Genomic DNA, 14,917 nt, shown 5'->3' with positions numbered 1-14,917 from the left:
AAATTAAGAGCTCTCTGCGATGTCATGGCCTTACATATGCATACAAGTGCATGTAGCAATCTAGGGAGAGAAGCAGGCTGAGGAAACTGCATTCAATATTGAGTGCCAAGAAGACTATTGCTTACTTGGTGATCATGAGCATGATCCGCTGGCACCTGGCAGGGCATACGAACGTTGATCGTCTCCCAGCAATTCTGGTTTCGACAAGGCAAGAGGAAGAGCGGGGAAGGACTTCATGCGGGTGCAGAGCAAAATTGGCTGTGTCATATCATGGGGTGTGGGCCGAAGGATGAGGTCGCATAGACTAGAGGAAACAACTTGAGCGCCATTTATGTAGTTGTCTAGAAGAAAGCAGTAATTTGCAATGCTTAGAGCTACATGTCCACCTCAGTAGCGGTAAAAGCACCCAGAACACTTGACAACTTAACATCCATCTCCGTGAACTCGCCCTCATCAGTGCTCTGGATTGTCACCGCGCCACCTGCCCCAATTCGATAGATGTTCCCAGCAAATGGGCTGTGATCAGCCCCAAAACCTGCCTCATTGTGCACACCCTCGTGGGGCTTGCCACCATCAGTGGCCGTGTCCACGCTAACAGCAGTCCGAATCACCACAGATAAATCGCCGCCGCCACCGACATCCAAGTAGCCCAGGACTCCAGAGTAGATTCCCCGATTCCTCGGCTCCAGGTCTCTCAATATCTCACAGGAGCGCTTCTTTGGGGCACCAGTCATTGATCCAGGTGGTAAGGACGCTCGCAATACGTCGAGACCGCGGGGTCCAGTGGGAGGCTTGCTCGATGTTGGGTTGTTTGGGGTGCACTGGCCCTCGATGACAGAGACCAATTGGTATACTGTTGCATATTCCTCCACAACCATGAGCTTGGAAACCCAAGTATTATTCGCCCCAACGACACTGCTTAGATCGCTAGATAGCAAGTAAGCAATTGTACCTGACTAGGGCATGGACATGGTGAGACATACTGTCGGATCAGGTCCACTATCATTAAATTCTCTGCTTGTTCTTTGGAGCTTCCGAGTATTTCATAAGCCTCTTTACGCGTGAAGTCGGATTTCTTTACGGTCCCTTTGATAGGTCGGAATTGGCAATGGCCGGTTCTATCCCAACTGAGGAAGCGTTCGGGGCTGAAACAACCCGTGGTCAGCTTCAAAGATGTCCACAGTAGAGTTTGGATGAAGTGATATAAGTGAGTGGAAACTTTTCAACAACTAACCTGCTTCCAACCACGGTCACTCCATTTAGGTGAAGGAAGCTACCGAATGGTGCTGGGTTCCCTGTAATCAACAAGGTTAGTATCTGTTCGTTGAGACGACAAGAATGACATGGAGCTGGCCTTACTTTGCCTTAATCGCTTGTACACACTCCAACTGGACGGAGTCGTTCCACTAAAATGGATCTTGGGTTAGTCTCATGGTTTCGGCCATAGAAAAGGGTTTTGGAGAGTGTACTTCAAAGCAGGAAGCCTAATTTCTGTTTGATCCGTGAGACATAGCTCATACGAATCACCAGACCTCAAAAATTCTTGGCAATCTAAAACCTTTTGTCTGTACTCGATTTCCTCCGGCTTCCTGACTTGCGCATGTCCGATGGCGTGACGCAAGATCAGGTCCTCGCCCGTGGTGTGCGCTCCACTGCCCTCAAGCCGTTGAATGACCTGGCCCATTTCTGCAACCCAAGCTGAATCATCATCGCGGAGAGACTGAACGTAGACCAGACCCTGGCAAGCTGATGTGTAAGCGAAAGCTCTTAGAGTTCGGCGGATATTAAGCACTTGCCTGCTCATGGTTGATGACGATGCTGCGTTGAATAAATGCAAAATTGACATCGGGAATTTCGGAAGGTCGGTGTGTGTCTACTTGTATCGTCTCCAAGCCAGCCTCATATGAGATATAGCCCGCGAAACCGCCCCAGAACGGGATTTCCATGGGCAGCATCTGTCCAAAACCACCATGGCCCCTGGGGTCGTGAGCGTCGAGGACCTTCTGAAACACAGGCCAAATCTGGTCGATTGAATCCAGTCGTAATTTAGACAAGTTGTTGGCTCCAGGGTTGGTCCCCCATCGGATGCAGCGGTCATCAACTTTATAGGTAACCTTGAGAGTTTCCTTTGGGTCTACCAACCCTAGGATGCTGAAGGTACCCCTTTCTCCTTTGTGGCCTTGAGAGTCAAGCAAGACTACTTCGAGCTCATCCAGGTGGAGGCGCAAGGTTTCGCAAAGAGCGTTGGGTGACACATTCTGGGACTTATAGGCTTCCCAGGTCAACCTTGGTGACGAGCTAGGCCCGGGATGGCCAGTAATAGCTAGCATTTCTTGCACTAACGCAGAATATTTGTCCTGTATCGAGATATGTCTCAGCTATAGGCTCGAACCTGTGAGGTATAAATGGGGCTCATGAATTGGCATTGATCAGCCTGGGAAAGAAAAGAATTGTCTCATACCTCGATATCGATAATCTTTGCGGGGTTAAAATCTTCAACACCATTCATAAAGGAGCCATTGAAGTCCCTGGTGTGAGAGTTGTTCCATTCTTGGGCTCGCCACCACCAATTCGACACTATTCTTTGGGCGCCTTCCTTGTGAGTGCAAATGGACTCGGGATGGAACTGCACAGACCAGAACGGCTTTTCAGTGTGTCTCGCGCCCATTAAAACCGGGTTACCGTTGTCTTCTGGCCCCCAGGCTAGAGGGCAGATAGAGGGGCAAGCGGTTGTTGGGCTCCAAAATACGTCTGGATTAGAGTGGCCAAGGTCGACATGGAGTGAGTGATATTGTGTTGCCGATAGCTCTTCTACTCCCTCAAATATGTCGGTCCCATTGTGAATGATTTTGCTCACGATGCCGTGTCGCGGTTCGCTCAACCTAGTAACTTTCGCACCATGATTGAGGCACAAAGATTGGTGTCCCAGGCAGATGCCCAGTATTGGCACAGTCGAAGTATCCGGCAAGCTCCAAAGACGGTTGATGAATCCGACGTCTTCAGGGTTGGCTGGGTTCCCAGGGCCGGGACCGATTACTACGGCGTCGAAAGCTGATAAAAAGAATTCTAGACCGTCTGCAAACTTCTGGTCGTTGATTCGCACAACGGTCACTTCTGCTTGAATTGACTTTTCTAGAAGCCCAACGACATTGTTGGTGAAGGAGTCAAATGCATCAATGAACAAAATACGGGGCGGAGAGTATGACCCCATGTTGAAAATTGTAAAATTATTCGCTGAATCAATGAAGTACTTAGTGGTGACAGCTTGAAAACATAAAAGGGTGGTAACGTGCAAAAATCACGTTCGGCTGAGAACGTGAGAGAAAGGGACAAATAAATAAAATAAAGCGGGTCAAATTAAGGTTGAGGACAATTCCCCCACTGACTCAGGTGCATTTATTCCCTACTGTATAGCGGGATCTCCTTCCAACCTGATACCCATAGGGGCCGTGACAGCCGGTGAGTTACAGCCTTACCACACCCTTGCCGTCTGATGAATTTCTATTTATATTGTAGGCAGCGATATGTCGGAATCTAGTAGATGCTGACTGCGGTCAATAATTCCCGCCATATTCAAAAAAAAAGTAGAAGCAGGGGCTTTGGATTAGGGCTTGAAAAATTTAGATAAATAATCAAGTGTTTGTCGTGTTCAATATCGTGAGAGTATATCGACCAGTGCTACTTGAATTCATATGTAACGACTCAGAACATCTGCTTGACTAAAAAGTGTGAGATTTTCCACCATACGAAGAGGGTAAAATGGGAGGTGTTGAAATATCTATCTATCTCGAAGTGTATGTATTCTTTGAGAAGCCCCTAATTCTTTTGCCCAACACATAATAAACGACAGGTAGCGGTGCCAAAGCTAACGAGATGAGCCCAAGAGTGCTCGTAGCCCAGGGGACTCCCAAATTGCTGTACATGTAAGGCGTGAATACTGGAAACCCAGCCCCGAAGAAGCTGCGAACAAACATATTGCCAGCAATTGCGCTGCTTGCCACAGGCAAGTAGACGTCCACGATATACTTAAAGCCTTGGAGAAATGTCACATAAAGAGAAATCCCAACAATGACATACGCTAACATTTGAACCGGCCAGGAAATGGTTGGGTCAGAAGTCCAAGCCGCCCAAAACAAACCTGGAGGGAGGATCAAACCGGTGAGGATCATCGGCGGGAGACGGCGCTCAGGAACAACAATTCCAGGTGTGGACTGGAGTTGCTTTGCGTATATCGTGATGGAATACCAGAAAACAAAAGCGAAGCCGATTATGCCCCCAATAACAAGACTGAGAAAAGCCAGCGACGCATTCTCAGGCGTCCATCCCCGGACGCCGATGAAATTCGCTGGGAATCCCTGAAGGAGAATGAATTCCAGCGCATAGATGAAAGCCCTGCATCATTCATGTCAGTGTTGAGCCTTTGTGGTATATTATAGGTATCATTGATTTCAGACTGCATGCACGAGGAGTGAAGATCATTCAAATCATCTTACATGTAGATGGTGGTCAAAAGGTAAATAGGTTCTGTAGCAAGGAGAACTGTAATTATATTAGCAAGGAAAAATTACTGAAATAACCTTGTGTAGTCTTGGCTTACCCATTGGTCTCACGAGATAAGTTCTTCCAAATGATGAAAGTGTCATAGATTCTTCCATTTCATGTTTGCTATGCAAGGCCCAGTTCTTGGACCTTAGACGCAGCTTCTTGGCCTTCTGGCTGAGAAGTACTGGAGCAAAGGTCTCAGGCACGGAACAGTAAAACAAGATGGAAAAACTGTAAGCGGCAATAATATATATTAAATAAATATTTTTATATAGTTAATAATATTAATTTATAAATGTTTTAATTTTTTTATAATTAATTATATATTTTATTTTTTTATTTTATTTTTAAATTATTAAATTATAAATATTAATATTTTATATATTATTAATATTAATAAAATAATAATCTTTTTATATATATATTTATTAAAAAAGCTTATTTTTTATTATTTTAATAATAAATATATAAAACTTATTAATTAAAATAAAATTATTTTATAATAATATTTATTATAAATTAATAATTATAATATATAATATAAAATATATATATTTTTAATAAATATAATATATATAATATTATTATTTTTAAAAGCTTAAATAATAAGTATTATTAATTATAATATAGTAAATATTAAAAATTATTAGCTTATAAAGAATAAAGATTAAGTATATAAAGATTTTAAAGAAATCTCAGAGAAATGTCAGGGAAATCTCAGGAAAATCTCAGGAAAATCTCAAGGAAATATCAGGGAAATCTCAAAGAAATCTTAGGGAAATCTCAAAACAATCTCGGGGAAATCTCGGGGAAATCTCGGGAAAATCTCGGGAAAATCTTAGGGAAATCTCAGGAAAATCTTAGGGAAATTTTAAAAAAAAAATAGAGATTTTATTTTAACTTATAAGATATATTTAATTAAGAATAAAGTATAAATAAATAAATTTACTATATTTTCTATAATTAGTTAAAAATATTATGAAAATTTATACTAGTTTAAGCTATTTATAAAAGTATAAGGCTAAATAATAGTAAAATTACTTTACTATTTAGCTTATAAGGCTAGCTTTAAGTAAGAAAATAAAATAAATATTAGGTTATTACTACTTATACTAAGACGCACTTTTTAAAGCAAATAAAATCTAAATACTCCTTTTTGTACCTAAATTGAAGTTTGGTTGGGCTTCTTCCTACTGTTGCCTGACGTCTCTTCTAGAGGCTGCCTGTTGTCCTCAGCCTGTTTTCTCTTCTGCTTTGTGGAAGCTGTTTCCTGGGTTCTATCCTTGGCATGTGCAAGTTGCTTGATACCATGAACAATAATGAGATGCTGTTTCATCTGCTCTGCATCCATGGCATCAGCCTTCGTGCACATTGATGGGTAGCTTGGACAGACCATAAGGGATTCCTCCTTTTGCAGCTTCAGGATGTGGGCGTTGAATATATGACGAGAAAGTGAAGACACATTGAGTACCGTTGCACGCTCTTCTGCTGGTATCGTTTCATCATGGAAATGAAAGGGGCAGACGGCCGGAATGAGTGCCATATCACGGATGGCAAACCCTGTGTAACCAAATCGAGCGACATTTGACTGCATATCAGCTGAGTGCCCAGCCATATGAGTGTTCAACACTGCGCTGTTGATCCAGGTCTGGCAGTATAAGCAGAATTCTGCTGATATGGAATAGCTGGTCCACATGGAATGTGTGCTGGAAATGTGAGCTCGGAGAGCAAAGCCTGAGTCGAACAGAGTGCCTTGGAGTGTTGGTTCATCATCTTGGGAAAGAGATGCACAGTCGCCAAAATAGCAGGTAACTGACTCTTCTCCTTTTAGATGGCAGTTTTTGACATGCCTGTACCACTGCCGTTGTGTATACGGAGTTGTCTGAACGCCACCAAACTCACATTCCCGTATGTCACCCTGGGAAGGATTCATTGTCTTCCAGCCACAGGTGTTGTCCCTCATCGAATTATCGAAATGATCTTTCATGCGCTGTGTGGCATCGGCTTTGGCACATTTAAAAACATGTCTCCAAGCATGGGCCTCCTTGGCTAGGCTTTCCCCGCAGAACCGGCAGTTGTATGTCCCCAGCTTCGGTTCAAGGCCGGAATGAAAGTCGTGCGTGGAGTGCATGACCGCAAAGTAACGAAGCAGCAGGCGACATACTCCCTCCTCAGACTCCTGAGCCCTCTGAAGCTCGCCACCCAGGTCGTTATATGCAGAAGCACGGAGCAGTTTCGCCGACGGGCGCGGTAAACGGCGGTACCCTTGTTTTCCGTCCTCGTCGCCGACGCGCGTACGACCGATGTGATCATCCACGAGCTGATGGAGGCGCATGGACGGGTCTTCGGCATCTTGTTCTCCGTCTGCTGGTGGAACCTGATTGTTCATAGGCTCAGTGGTATCCTCTGGTGGGTCGTCGTCACGGGACTCGTCTTCACTGGCCTCGGCTTCTGCCATCTCCTCATCTCGAATTCTCTCAAGGTCCTCCGCTTGCTGCCACAGCTGCGGGTCAATAACGGACAGTTCCACTGCCAGGTCCATCTCCCCTACCCCATCGGGATCTGCCATGTCCTCAGATCCCAATATCTGGTCCAGGTCCTGCTCCCTGTCGGTCTCCACATCCTCGGGACTAGCCACGGCTTGAGGCCCAACACCTTGGAAGGTAGCTGCATACTCGCGCTCAAACTCTTCTCTTACCAGCCTTCGAATCATACACCGGCGGGCAATCTCGGTCTTGTGGTACTCATCCCACAGTGGATCCTGCGTCCTGGATGCTGAGATGATGCTGGGGTGCTTGGCTAGGATCTCCTCGCGGAGGGCGTAAATCTTGGTTTCGAGCTCACGCAGGCCGGCGTCGGCATACACCCGTTCCATTCCGTCGGCAGAGATTTCTCGAGGCGCGCTGTCAACTCGGTTCAATAACATGCTCGAGTGCCGAGATACCTCCTCTGACTCGGGCATCCCCCGGAGTATTCTCACGGTATCTACCGTGGAAACGCGCGAGTGATAGGCTGAGTAGACAGTGCTGGTTGTCCTGTGACCCATCATAAATCTGCGGTTCTCCGCGCTGACTTCGGCTTCCAGCTTGTTGGCTACGCCTCGACGAAGGCAGTAGCCTATCAGACGGTTCTCCAGTCCGGCGTAGACCCCGAGCCGCTTCAGCTGCTGTGTCATTCGGACTAGGGTCTCGGGACTGTCTGTAAGATTGTGGTTTCTGTCGGCATATCGCAAGACCGGAGACTCCTTCATTTCATCTACCATCCTCATTCGCCGTCCGGTGCGGGCTTCGTTGGACGGCGCCCTGATTTTACCAAGATCCTCCCAGGTTCCGACGCCATAAAGCACACCATCGAGGATTGCCAGCGTTAGCAGCAGGCGGAGGGTATCCTCTGGTGCCATGCTGAGCGGCAGTAGCTTCGGAAGCGGGATCGTCCTCCACTCTGACTCCTTGAGCTTTTGGCCCTTCGACCACCTAATGGTCACATTTGCCGCGATGTCAAATGTTGGTTCCGGGTCGTCCTCAGACTGGTACGTATAGAAGGATATGTCTTGCCATCTGAGACACATCTCTTCTGTTGATTCATCGCCTCTCAAAATCGCCCCACCACGCTCACAACAGTCCACCATCAGACAGATGTATAGGTTGAAGTTGATAAATTTCCTCATGTTGGGGAAAGTGACGACAAACTCGCGTTCGTATAGTCTGCTTGTGAGGTATGTCAAGTCTTCAGAATTCACCACGTGCTTGTCGTATGCCGCTGTGTGAATACCCTCCTGCTCAACAAGGTCGCTGTAGACAAAGTGGCGCAGCTCCTGCCTCGTAGTTTTCTCAACCTCTTTTAGCCCTGTCTCTTTCTTGATCAACATACACAAATTAGTCGCATAATTTTTGAGTGTTACGACACTGAGCTTGTCACGCAGATTTCCGACTCTAGACCGGGAAAGGTAACGTAGGTACTCCTTAAGGAGTGGCATTGGTGGAAAGGGTGAGCCAGGCCGTAAGTAAACCGCTTCGGCGTCGACGTCTGGATGCTGATCCTCCATGAATTCTAGGAACCATCTTCTAGCTGATTTGATATCAGCGATGGTAGATAGGGCAAAGAGAATCTTCGAGGATGCTTCGTTCTGGGCTCGCTGTGTCTGGAGCTGCTCGGGCGTAAGCGTCGCCTGCGCAGCTGCAAAGGTGGCTGCTCGCTCCGCAGCGTTGCTCGGCCGCTTCGGTCTAGGCATGGTGGCCAATGGATCTGGGTGCGAATTGAAGAAACGTCAGGGAGTCGAGGGGAATGGCAGGTGGAAATCTCGGAGGAAATCTCAGGGAAATGCATGAAAAAGGACCCAAGAATTCCCTCGGGGATAGAGGCATGCGCTGCGGTGCGGGCTTGTCGCCTGTGTCTGCCTGTCCCGAGCGCACCTTCTCGGATTTGCCTTCAGTAGCTGTGACCTCACCTCGCGCTCTTTCTTCATGTCTCTTGATTCATCTTGATCGCAAAAGCATCCCGTACCTACCTTTACACAAATCGTCCGTCACACAATTTATCCCCAGGCGCACACAGCCCATCAGAACGGAATCAACTCCACAGCTATTCAACATGAAGGTGGTTGTCATTACCTACTTCCAGTCTTTCACGCTGCATCCACAGCGGAGCACCGACCATAAACGTGTCATCACGGTCGAGTTATCGAACGGGAAGATGCTTGACCCAGTTTCGCTCAATGTACCAGCTTTTGCGACCACCCAGGATGTGGACAGCTTCATCCAGAACCTCTGCGACTTTGACGGTACCAGTGTATGCCCTTTCACGCACGCTTGCAACATCTTCCGTCGACTCCGGGGCCTGGTTGATTCCATGTCATCCAACGCGCAGACAACTTCGCAAGTCTCCCTGGTATGTAACTCACGGTCATGCCTTTGCCCAAACCGTCCACTGACACTCATCATCAGATGGCCCAGACCAGAGAGGCTCTCGAGTCCGGCGCTCAATTTCTTCGCACCGCCACCGAGGCGGTCACGGCAGAGAGTTTGATCAGCGAGGAAGCCCTCGACGCTGGCATGGTCACTCGGAAAGAGGCCATTTCCAAGGCTGCCGACAAGGCCACACAGGCCGCACGCACGACCATGCAGGTGCTTGACGAGCTCCGGAACAGTGGCCATGTGTCCCATCAGCAGTTCAACGATGCAAGTTCTCACTAGGTCATATTTGCAGAATGTACTCCAATGCCTACTAACATTTCCTGCAGAGATCTCGCACCGCCTCGCTCGATGCATTCAAGCTTCGTGTCCTGAACCACGCCTTCAAGCTTGAGTGGTTCATCTAGAGGGGCCCAGCTTTCTCCAGCATTAAGCATTTTCGTGGCCAAATCTCTCAGCACTGCCAAAGCAGACGGCCCGGCTATTGATAAGGGATTGAGATGGACTCGTGAAGTATCGTTATGTTGATGCCAAGGCACAATGGCTCAGTGGGGAAAGCAATCAATAGCTGTTCCACACCGCGGAAACTTCTCTTATCCTTTGATCACCAGAATATCCTTTCGCATGGCTGTACGCGGAGACTAGCAAGGGAAGCTAGAGCAAGATTCGGGAGGCATGGCGTTGGCGGAGAACATGTTGCAGATGTACCTTAGAGCCGGTCCCCTAGGACCTAGAATTCCTCATCATTCCGGACGCGCAATCACATAGCTACAGGGCGAGAAATTCAAGTCCATGATGTCCGTATTCTTCTGTCTATCTTCCCTTCAAAGCCCGAATATCTCAACTGGCAGTGCCGGCAGCTCTCAGACCTTGTTGACCCATTCAGGCTTTCCTGGTCTAATGCCAAGAATGCCAAGCCCTTCCATCCACCCACCACATAGTCTTTCTAGAGGCAGCTCCGCCAGAGCATTTTTTTTTTTTTTTCGTGGTGGGATTCGCACCCACGATCTCAGCTGCACACAGCCGCGGCTTAACTTCTAGCCCACACGACACTCTGACTTGCTGCCGCCAGACACCTGGCCTCATATTATTGTCACCAAAGGGCAACGCAGCTGAGGAACCACACACCGCAGGTGCAGACTAAAGAAGACGGAAACTGGACAGCTAAGGTATCTGTCCTTGCCACTAGGGTCACTGTTAGTTATGTCCTGCTCACACGATCGTTTAATGTCAGCAAGCTAGCATACATACCAGGCTTACAACTCAATCAGCCGAATGCCAGACGCATTTCCGAGGGGTGATTGGTCGGGGTGGAATCCCATGATCATGGAGAGATCATCATCAGTGAGCTTCGCAAGGTCTTTCTGCACGTCCCTGCTTGTAAGCTTCCCTCGCTTGCTGATGGGCTCCCGACGATAGAAAGCAACAGTTCGGCCGAGTTTGCGGCTGACTGTACTGAAGTCCAAGGCTGCGTAACGAGAAGCGGCGACTTGGAAAGCTTGGTCGGGGATTTCCCGCTGTAGGGTCCCGTCCTCCTTGGTTTGGAAGCCAAATCGAGTCTTAATGTCCTGCATTTGCAGGACACCTGCCCAAAAGTTCAGGGACGTAGTCGCAAGATCACCGATGCGAGAGTCGTTGAGGAACTTCTCAATGCAGGGAGCCCACAGTTCCGGCAGCACCTAGCTATCAGAACGTGAAATGAGGCCCACCAACGTGATCTTGCCACTGCCCTCGACAGTCACACGTTTCGGCTCGCCATAGTGAGAAATGGAGTTCGGCTCGGCAAGTTTGGCCAGGTCCTGAGCAAGGTCCTTGTAGAATTCGGCATTGGTCTCTTGGGTCTGGGTGACACGGTGCTCGGGACGCGGCGCGTAAGGAGAGACAGGTTGGGAGGGCGAACCCCGGTCGATACGTGGGCTGGCCACTGAAAACGCGTATGGGTTGTTCTGCGGTGTGGAAAATGGGTTTGGCTGGTCGACTATAAAACAGTCACGGTTCTTAGGGGACGTCGCGCCAGGCAAAGTATTCTTGACTCGATCAAGAAAGGAAAGCGAGCTTTGCTGGGATGGCTTATTGCTATATCGCTCAATAATGCCGTCAACAACCTTGATCTGCTCTGGGAGCACTTTAACCGCCTCGGCGCAGGTCTTCAAAAAAGCCGCGTCGGGATGGAGCTCGTAGAGGAACCCGAGCTCTTTCTCTGCACGGCAAGTCTCCTTTGCAAAGACCGTGATTGAATGTACGGCCAAAACGTCGTCTGGGGTATCGATGCTCTCGTGGAGCTCATTGGACGGCGAGTCTTTATCGACCGCACGCCTTTTGCCTGTGCTGGTCTTGGGAGGCGGCATTTTGTTTGCGCGATGTGGAGTGGTAAAAAGTTCTTGCGCACGCGACGCAGGTAGGTTTTCGGTGTCGGAATCCTCCTCGTGGGTATCGTGTAATGTTTCCTTGATGTCCCAACCAAGATCAAGTCGGAAGGGAAGTTGTTTGGAATGGAAAGGTTGGGGGTACTGTTGCAGTAGCGCAAAAGCTTTTTCTGCTGTGATCGGGCCACCAACTTCTGGCTCAAACCCTTGGGACTCGAGCTCGTCTGCGGGAACATAAACGGTTCTTGCTGCGTTTCGTGTGCGGCTGTTCGTGTAGCCCTCTTTTTCAATTAATCTGTGGGCTTGGTCTAATGCAGACTTGTGAGTTTTTGCAAAAGCTCCCCAATGAACAGCATTTGTTTTTGCTTGACTTGCAAACATCGCCGTGGACCCGTAGAGATGCACAATTCGTCTGACCCCCTGTACGTCCAGCACATGAGGCTTCTTCTGAAGCTTCATTTGTACCTGCTTTCTGTACCCCACGTCTTTTGAAAGGTGTTTATGCGAAGGCTCCAACACTAGATACCAAGAATCCTCTTCGTCACCCTCAGCCGTGGTGACCGTTTGAGACCTAGTTAGTCTCGAAGACATAGCTGCTGCTGAGAATGAAGTAAGTGTAGGCAGTGTAGTCGTAGAAACAAAAGGAGGCTGACAGGTTTGCGTCTAATTCAAGACGTGACACGAATTCCAGTTTTGGTACCTAGACTTTGTGAAACCCAGGCTTCGGTCCGCCGCTGGGAGCAGGTGTAAGGAAACAAGATCTAATCTACGTTCACGTCAAATTGCGTGTAACCCAGTTTCCTTGAGATTTATCCTACAATCACTCCAGCACAGCCAAAACACAACCACTGCCAGCAACCAAAATCCAGCCTGCCATGCCCTTCAACAAAGAACCCAACGAGATAATCGACCTTACGAGCATCGCAAGCCACAGACCCCCACAGCTCGCACAAGTCATCGATCTCACTATGGACCATTACAAGCTTGAAGCTATTGTCCGCTTCTACCAGACGGCCCTTGAGAAAGCCACCTCGCTCATTGACCCCGACTCTATGGCAGAATTCACTCGCCTGTCCCCTCAACCAACCATGCCAGATGCTACTCTACCTGTTCAACACGCGTACTATAAAGCTGCTGTCAACAACGCGGGTAGCTTTCTTAACGACACACGAAGACATATGGACCAGATCCGCCGCGACGATGACGAGGGTGCTCATGAGACCTGGACAAAGGGAGCTTCTGTTATGTTGAGGGTCTCGTTCGGCCGTTTCATTAAATCGTCTGCCATGTTCTTCCCCATGTGGATGAACCCGATGCTCTCAGAAATAGGCATTAACCTCCTAGCTCATGAGAGTAAAGGAGTTTCTCGTCTGGACCCTACAATGATGCTGGCGTGCCTAGGTCTGGACACGGTCAATCCACCTCTTGTTTACTTTTGCGAGCCGCACGAATTTATCGTTACATGGTTGCCAGACAAGGATGGCTGTGAGCAGGAGCCTTTAATAGACATCCCTGACAGTGTGTGGGAGAAGGCACGTTCCGCCTTGAGACAAGGCCGTGACTACAGGGACTGGGCGAGGGTTGGACGAGACCTCGCCACGCGCTATCAGTTCATCAAGGAGTTTGGGATCGAGAGGGCCATGGAGTTTGAGCACGCCCAGGGACGAGGCTACAAGGTGGACGCCGAGAAAGTTAGGGAGCTCCACGGAGCAGCTTGGTTTGGAGGTGGAAAGGCGTTTGGTGCCGACGGCACTCCTCTGTGGTGAGGGCAGCCCGATCTCTTTTAGACGGCACCAAGGAGGGAAGGAGAAAGGCGTTTGACACAATAACAAAGCTATGTTCGTTGAGCAAAGGCAGACCAATGATCCTTTTCACCGATTTAGACTCCCAAGACAGTGATGGCCATAAGAGAAACCTGCGTCTTGCCCACCTCAGTCGTGGTGCCACCACCTCTGACCATTGAACTGAGAATCAAGAATCTTGGCGATGGCAAGCATTCGATTGCACCGTCTTCGGGCCTGGGGAAATCTTTAGGAAGAGGATGAACAAGGTCAAAAGCAAAACTCACATGAAGGATATGAGCTTGATTCATGATGCTGTGGAATGGGACGGTTATGAAGTGACCTTCCTCTATGGTAGTGTCCATCAACTCCATTGAGCGTTGCATAAGTGACAGCCCTTGTCTAAATATGGCCGCAAACTCCCCCGAGGTGACACTCCGGAACTAATGAACCGTCAAGTGGGAGACGTGCTGGAGAAACTGATACCAGTCGTCCTTGTCACGAGATATCTCGTCCTTAGCCTCAAGAACCAGGTTGCGGGAACAAGGTAAGCTCGTGTATCTGAAGTTCATTGATCAGGACTTGACGCCAGATCCAGAGCCGAAACGCCACCATCTCAAGAAGCTCGACTGGGCTGGAGTTAGCAATGTTCTCAGCGAGAAGCATTGCGGCATCAAGTGTCTCGACGTAGAGATCCTTGGGGGGGGGGGGGGGATGGTCAGAGAAGTGGTGGAGGTGTCATGAACAACTGCCTGCAGTGTGATGGTGTTGGCAGCATCGTCCTCCCTTGGCAGGATACGGAACGTGCTGAGCCGCGCGGCCATAACGGCTGACTTCTCCCCGTACAGCTATCTTCTGGCCACAACGTCTCTTTGCCAACTGTCGGGATGGCCCGTCTCATGCAGCTCGATGTCGAGTAGCATTTCCGTATTCTCATCAGAGAGGTCCGACTGCCTCAGGCCGCGCGAGGTGCCCGACAGGTAGCGTGGGAGGTTAAAGCCAGGTTGTAAAGGAGGTGGGATCCTACATATGTCAATAGTATCCTAACAATGGATGAAGTACTCACGTCTGACGAGGAAGACAACCTGTCAAGGTCACTGAGTCCTTTTCGTGCAGCTCCATGACTGATTGCTGTAGTGATGACCCGCGGCATGGAAGAGGAAATGTGATCGCTGTAGGCAGGAAGGGAGAACTGCTGCCTTGGTCTATGTCGAAATGGTGCACAGACCACCTGCAGCGAGAAATCCTTAAGATTTTCCTTGAGATTTCCCCAGCATTTACAAATCCTTGAGATTTCCTTGAGATTTCCCCAGCATTT

General features: G+C 48.7%; 4 protein-coding genes across 4 annotated transcripts; 2 read left to right on the top strand and 2 right to left on the bottom strand.

Annotated features, from left to right (window-relative positions):
• Positions 1-374: 374 nt before the first annotated feature.
• On the bottom strand, positions 375-3,211 carry J7T55_011190 (uncharacterized protein; the record flags this gene model as incomplete). The annotated part of the gene is made up of 7 exons (XM_053133068.1): positions 375-927; positions 984-1,145; positions 1,235-1,295; positions 1,360-1,406; positions 1,521-1,738; positions 1,878-2,003; positions 2,462-3,211. The coding sequence occupies 7 exons, from the start codon at positions 3,209-3,211 to the stop codon at positions 375-377; spliced, it is 1,917 nt and encodes a 638-aa protein (XP_052988863.1).
• A 5,921-nt stretch (positions 3,212-9,132) lies between these two features.
• Positions 9,133-9,859, top strand: J7T55_011188 (uncharacterized protein; the record flags this gene model as incomplete). The annotated part of the gene is made up of 3 exons (XM_053133067.1): positions 9,133-9,429; positions 9,486-9,665; positions 9,782-9,859. The coding sequence occupies 3 exons, from the start codon at positions 9,133-9,135 to the stop codon at positions 9,857-9,859; spliced, it is 555 nt and encodes a 184-aa protein (XP_052988862.1).
• Positions 9,860-10,708: 849 nt separating this feature from the next.
• Positions 10,709-12,277, bottom strand: J7T55_011187 (uncharacterized protein; the record flags this gene model as incomplete). Its single annotated transcript, XM_053133066.1, has 3 exons — positions 10,709-11,095; positions 11,162-12,042; positions 12,190-12,277. The coding sequence occupies 3 exons, from the start codon at positions 12,275-12,277 to the stop codon at positions 10,709-10,711; spliced, it is 1,356 nt and encodes a 451-aa protein (XP_052988861.1).
• Positions 12,278-12,693: 416 nt separating this feature from the next.
• J7T55_011186 (uncharacterized protein) lies at positions 12,694-14,583 on the top strand (the record flags this gene model as incomplete). The annotated part of the gene is made up of 4 exons (XM_053133065.1): positions 12,694-13,580; positions 13,853-13,953; positions 14,059-14,146; positions 14,448-14,583. 4 exons carry the CDS (start codon positions 12,694-12,696, stop codon positions 14,581-14,583), a joined length of 1,212 nt encoding a protein of 403 aa, XP_052988860.1.
• Between the last annotated feature and the right edge of the window lie 334 nt (positions 14,584-14,917).

The sequence above is a fragment of the Diaporthe amygdali genome, assembly GCF_026229845.1.
Source record: "Diaporthe amygdali strain CAA958 chromosome Unknown NODE_35_length_488319_cov_65_809586, whole genome shotgun sequence".
In the NCBI taxonomy this organism is placed as follows: Eukaryota; Fungi; Ascomycota; class Sordariomycetes; order Diaporthales; family Diaporthaceae; genus Diaporthe; species Diaporthe amygdali.
This window is presented reverse-complemented; position numbering and strand designations above follow the sequence as displayed.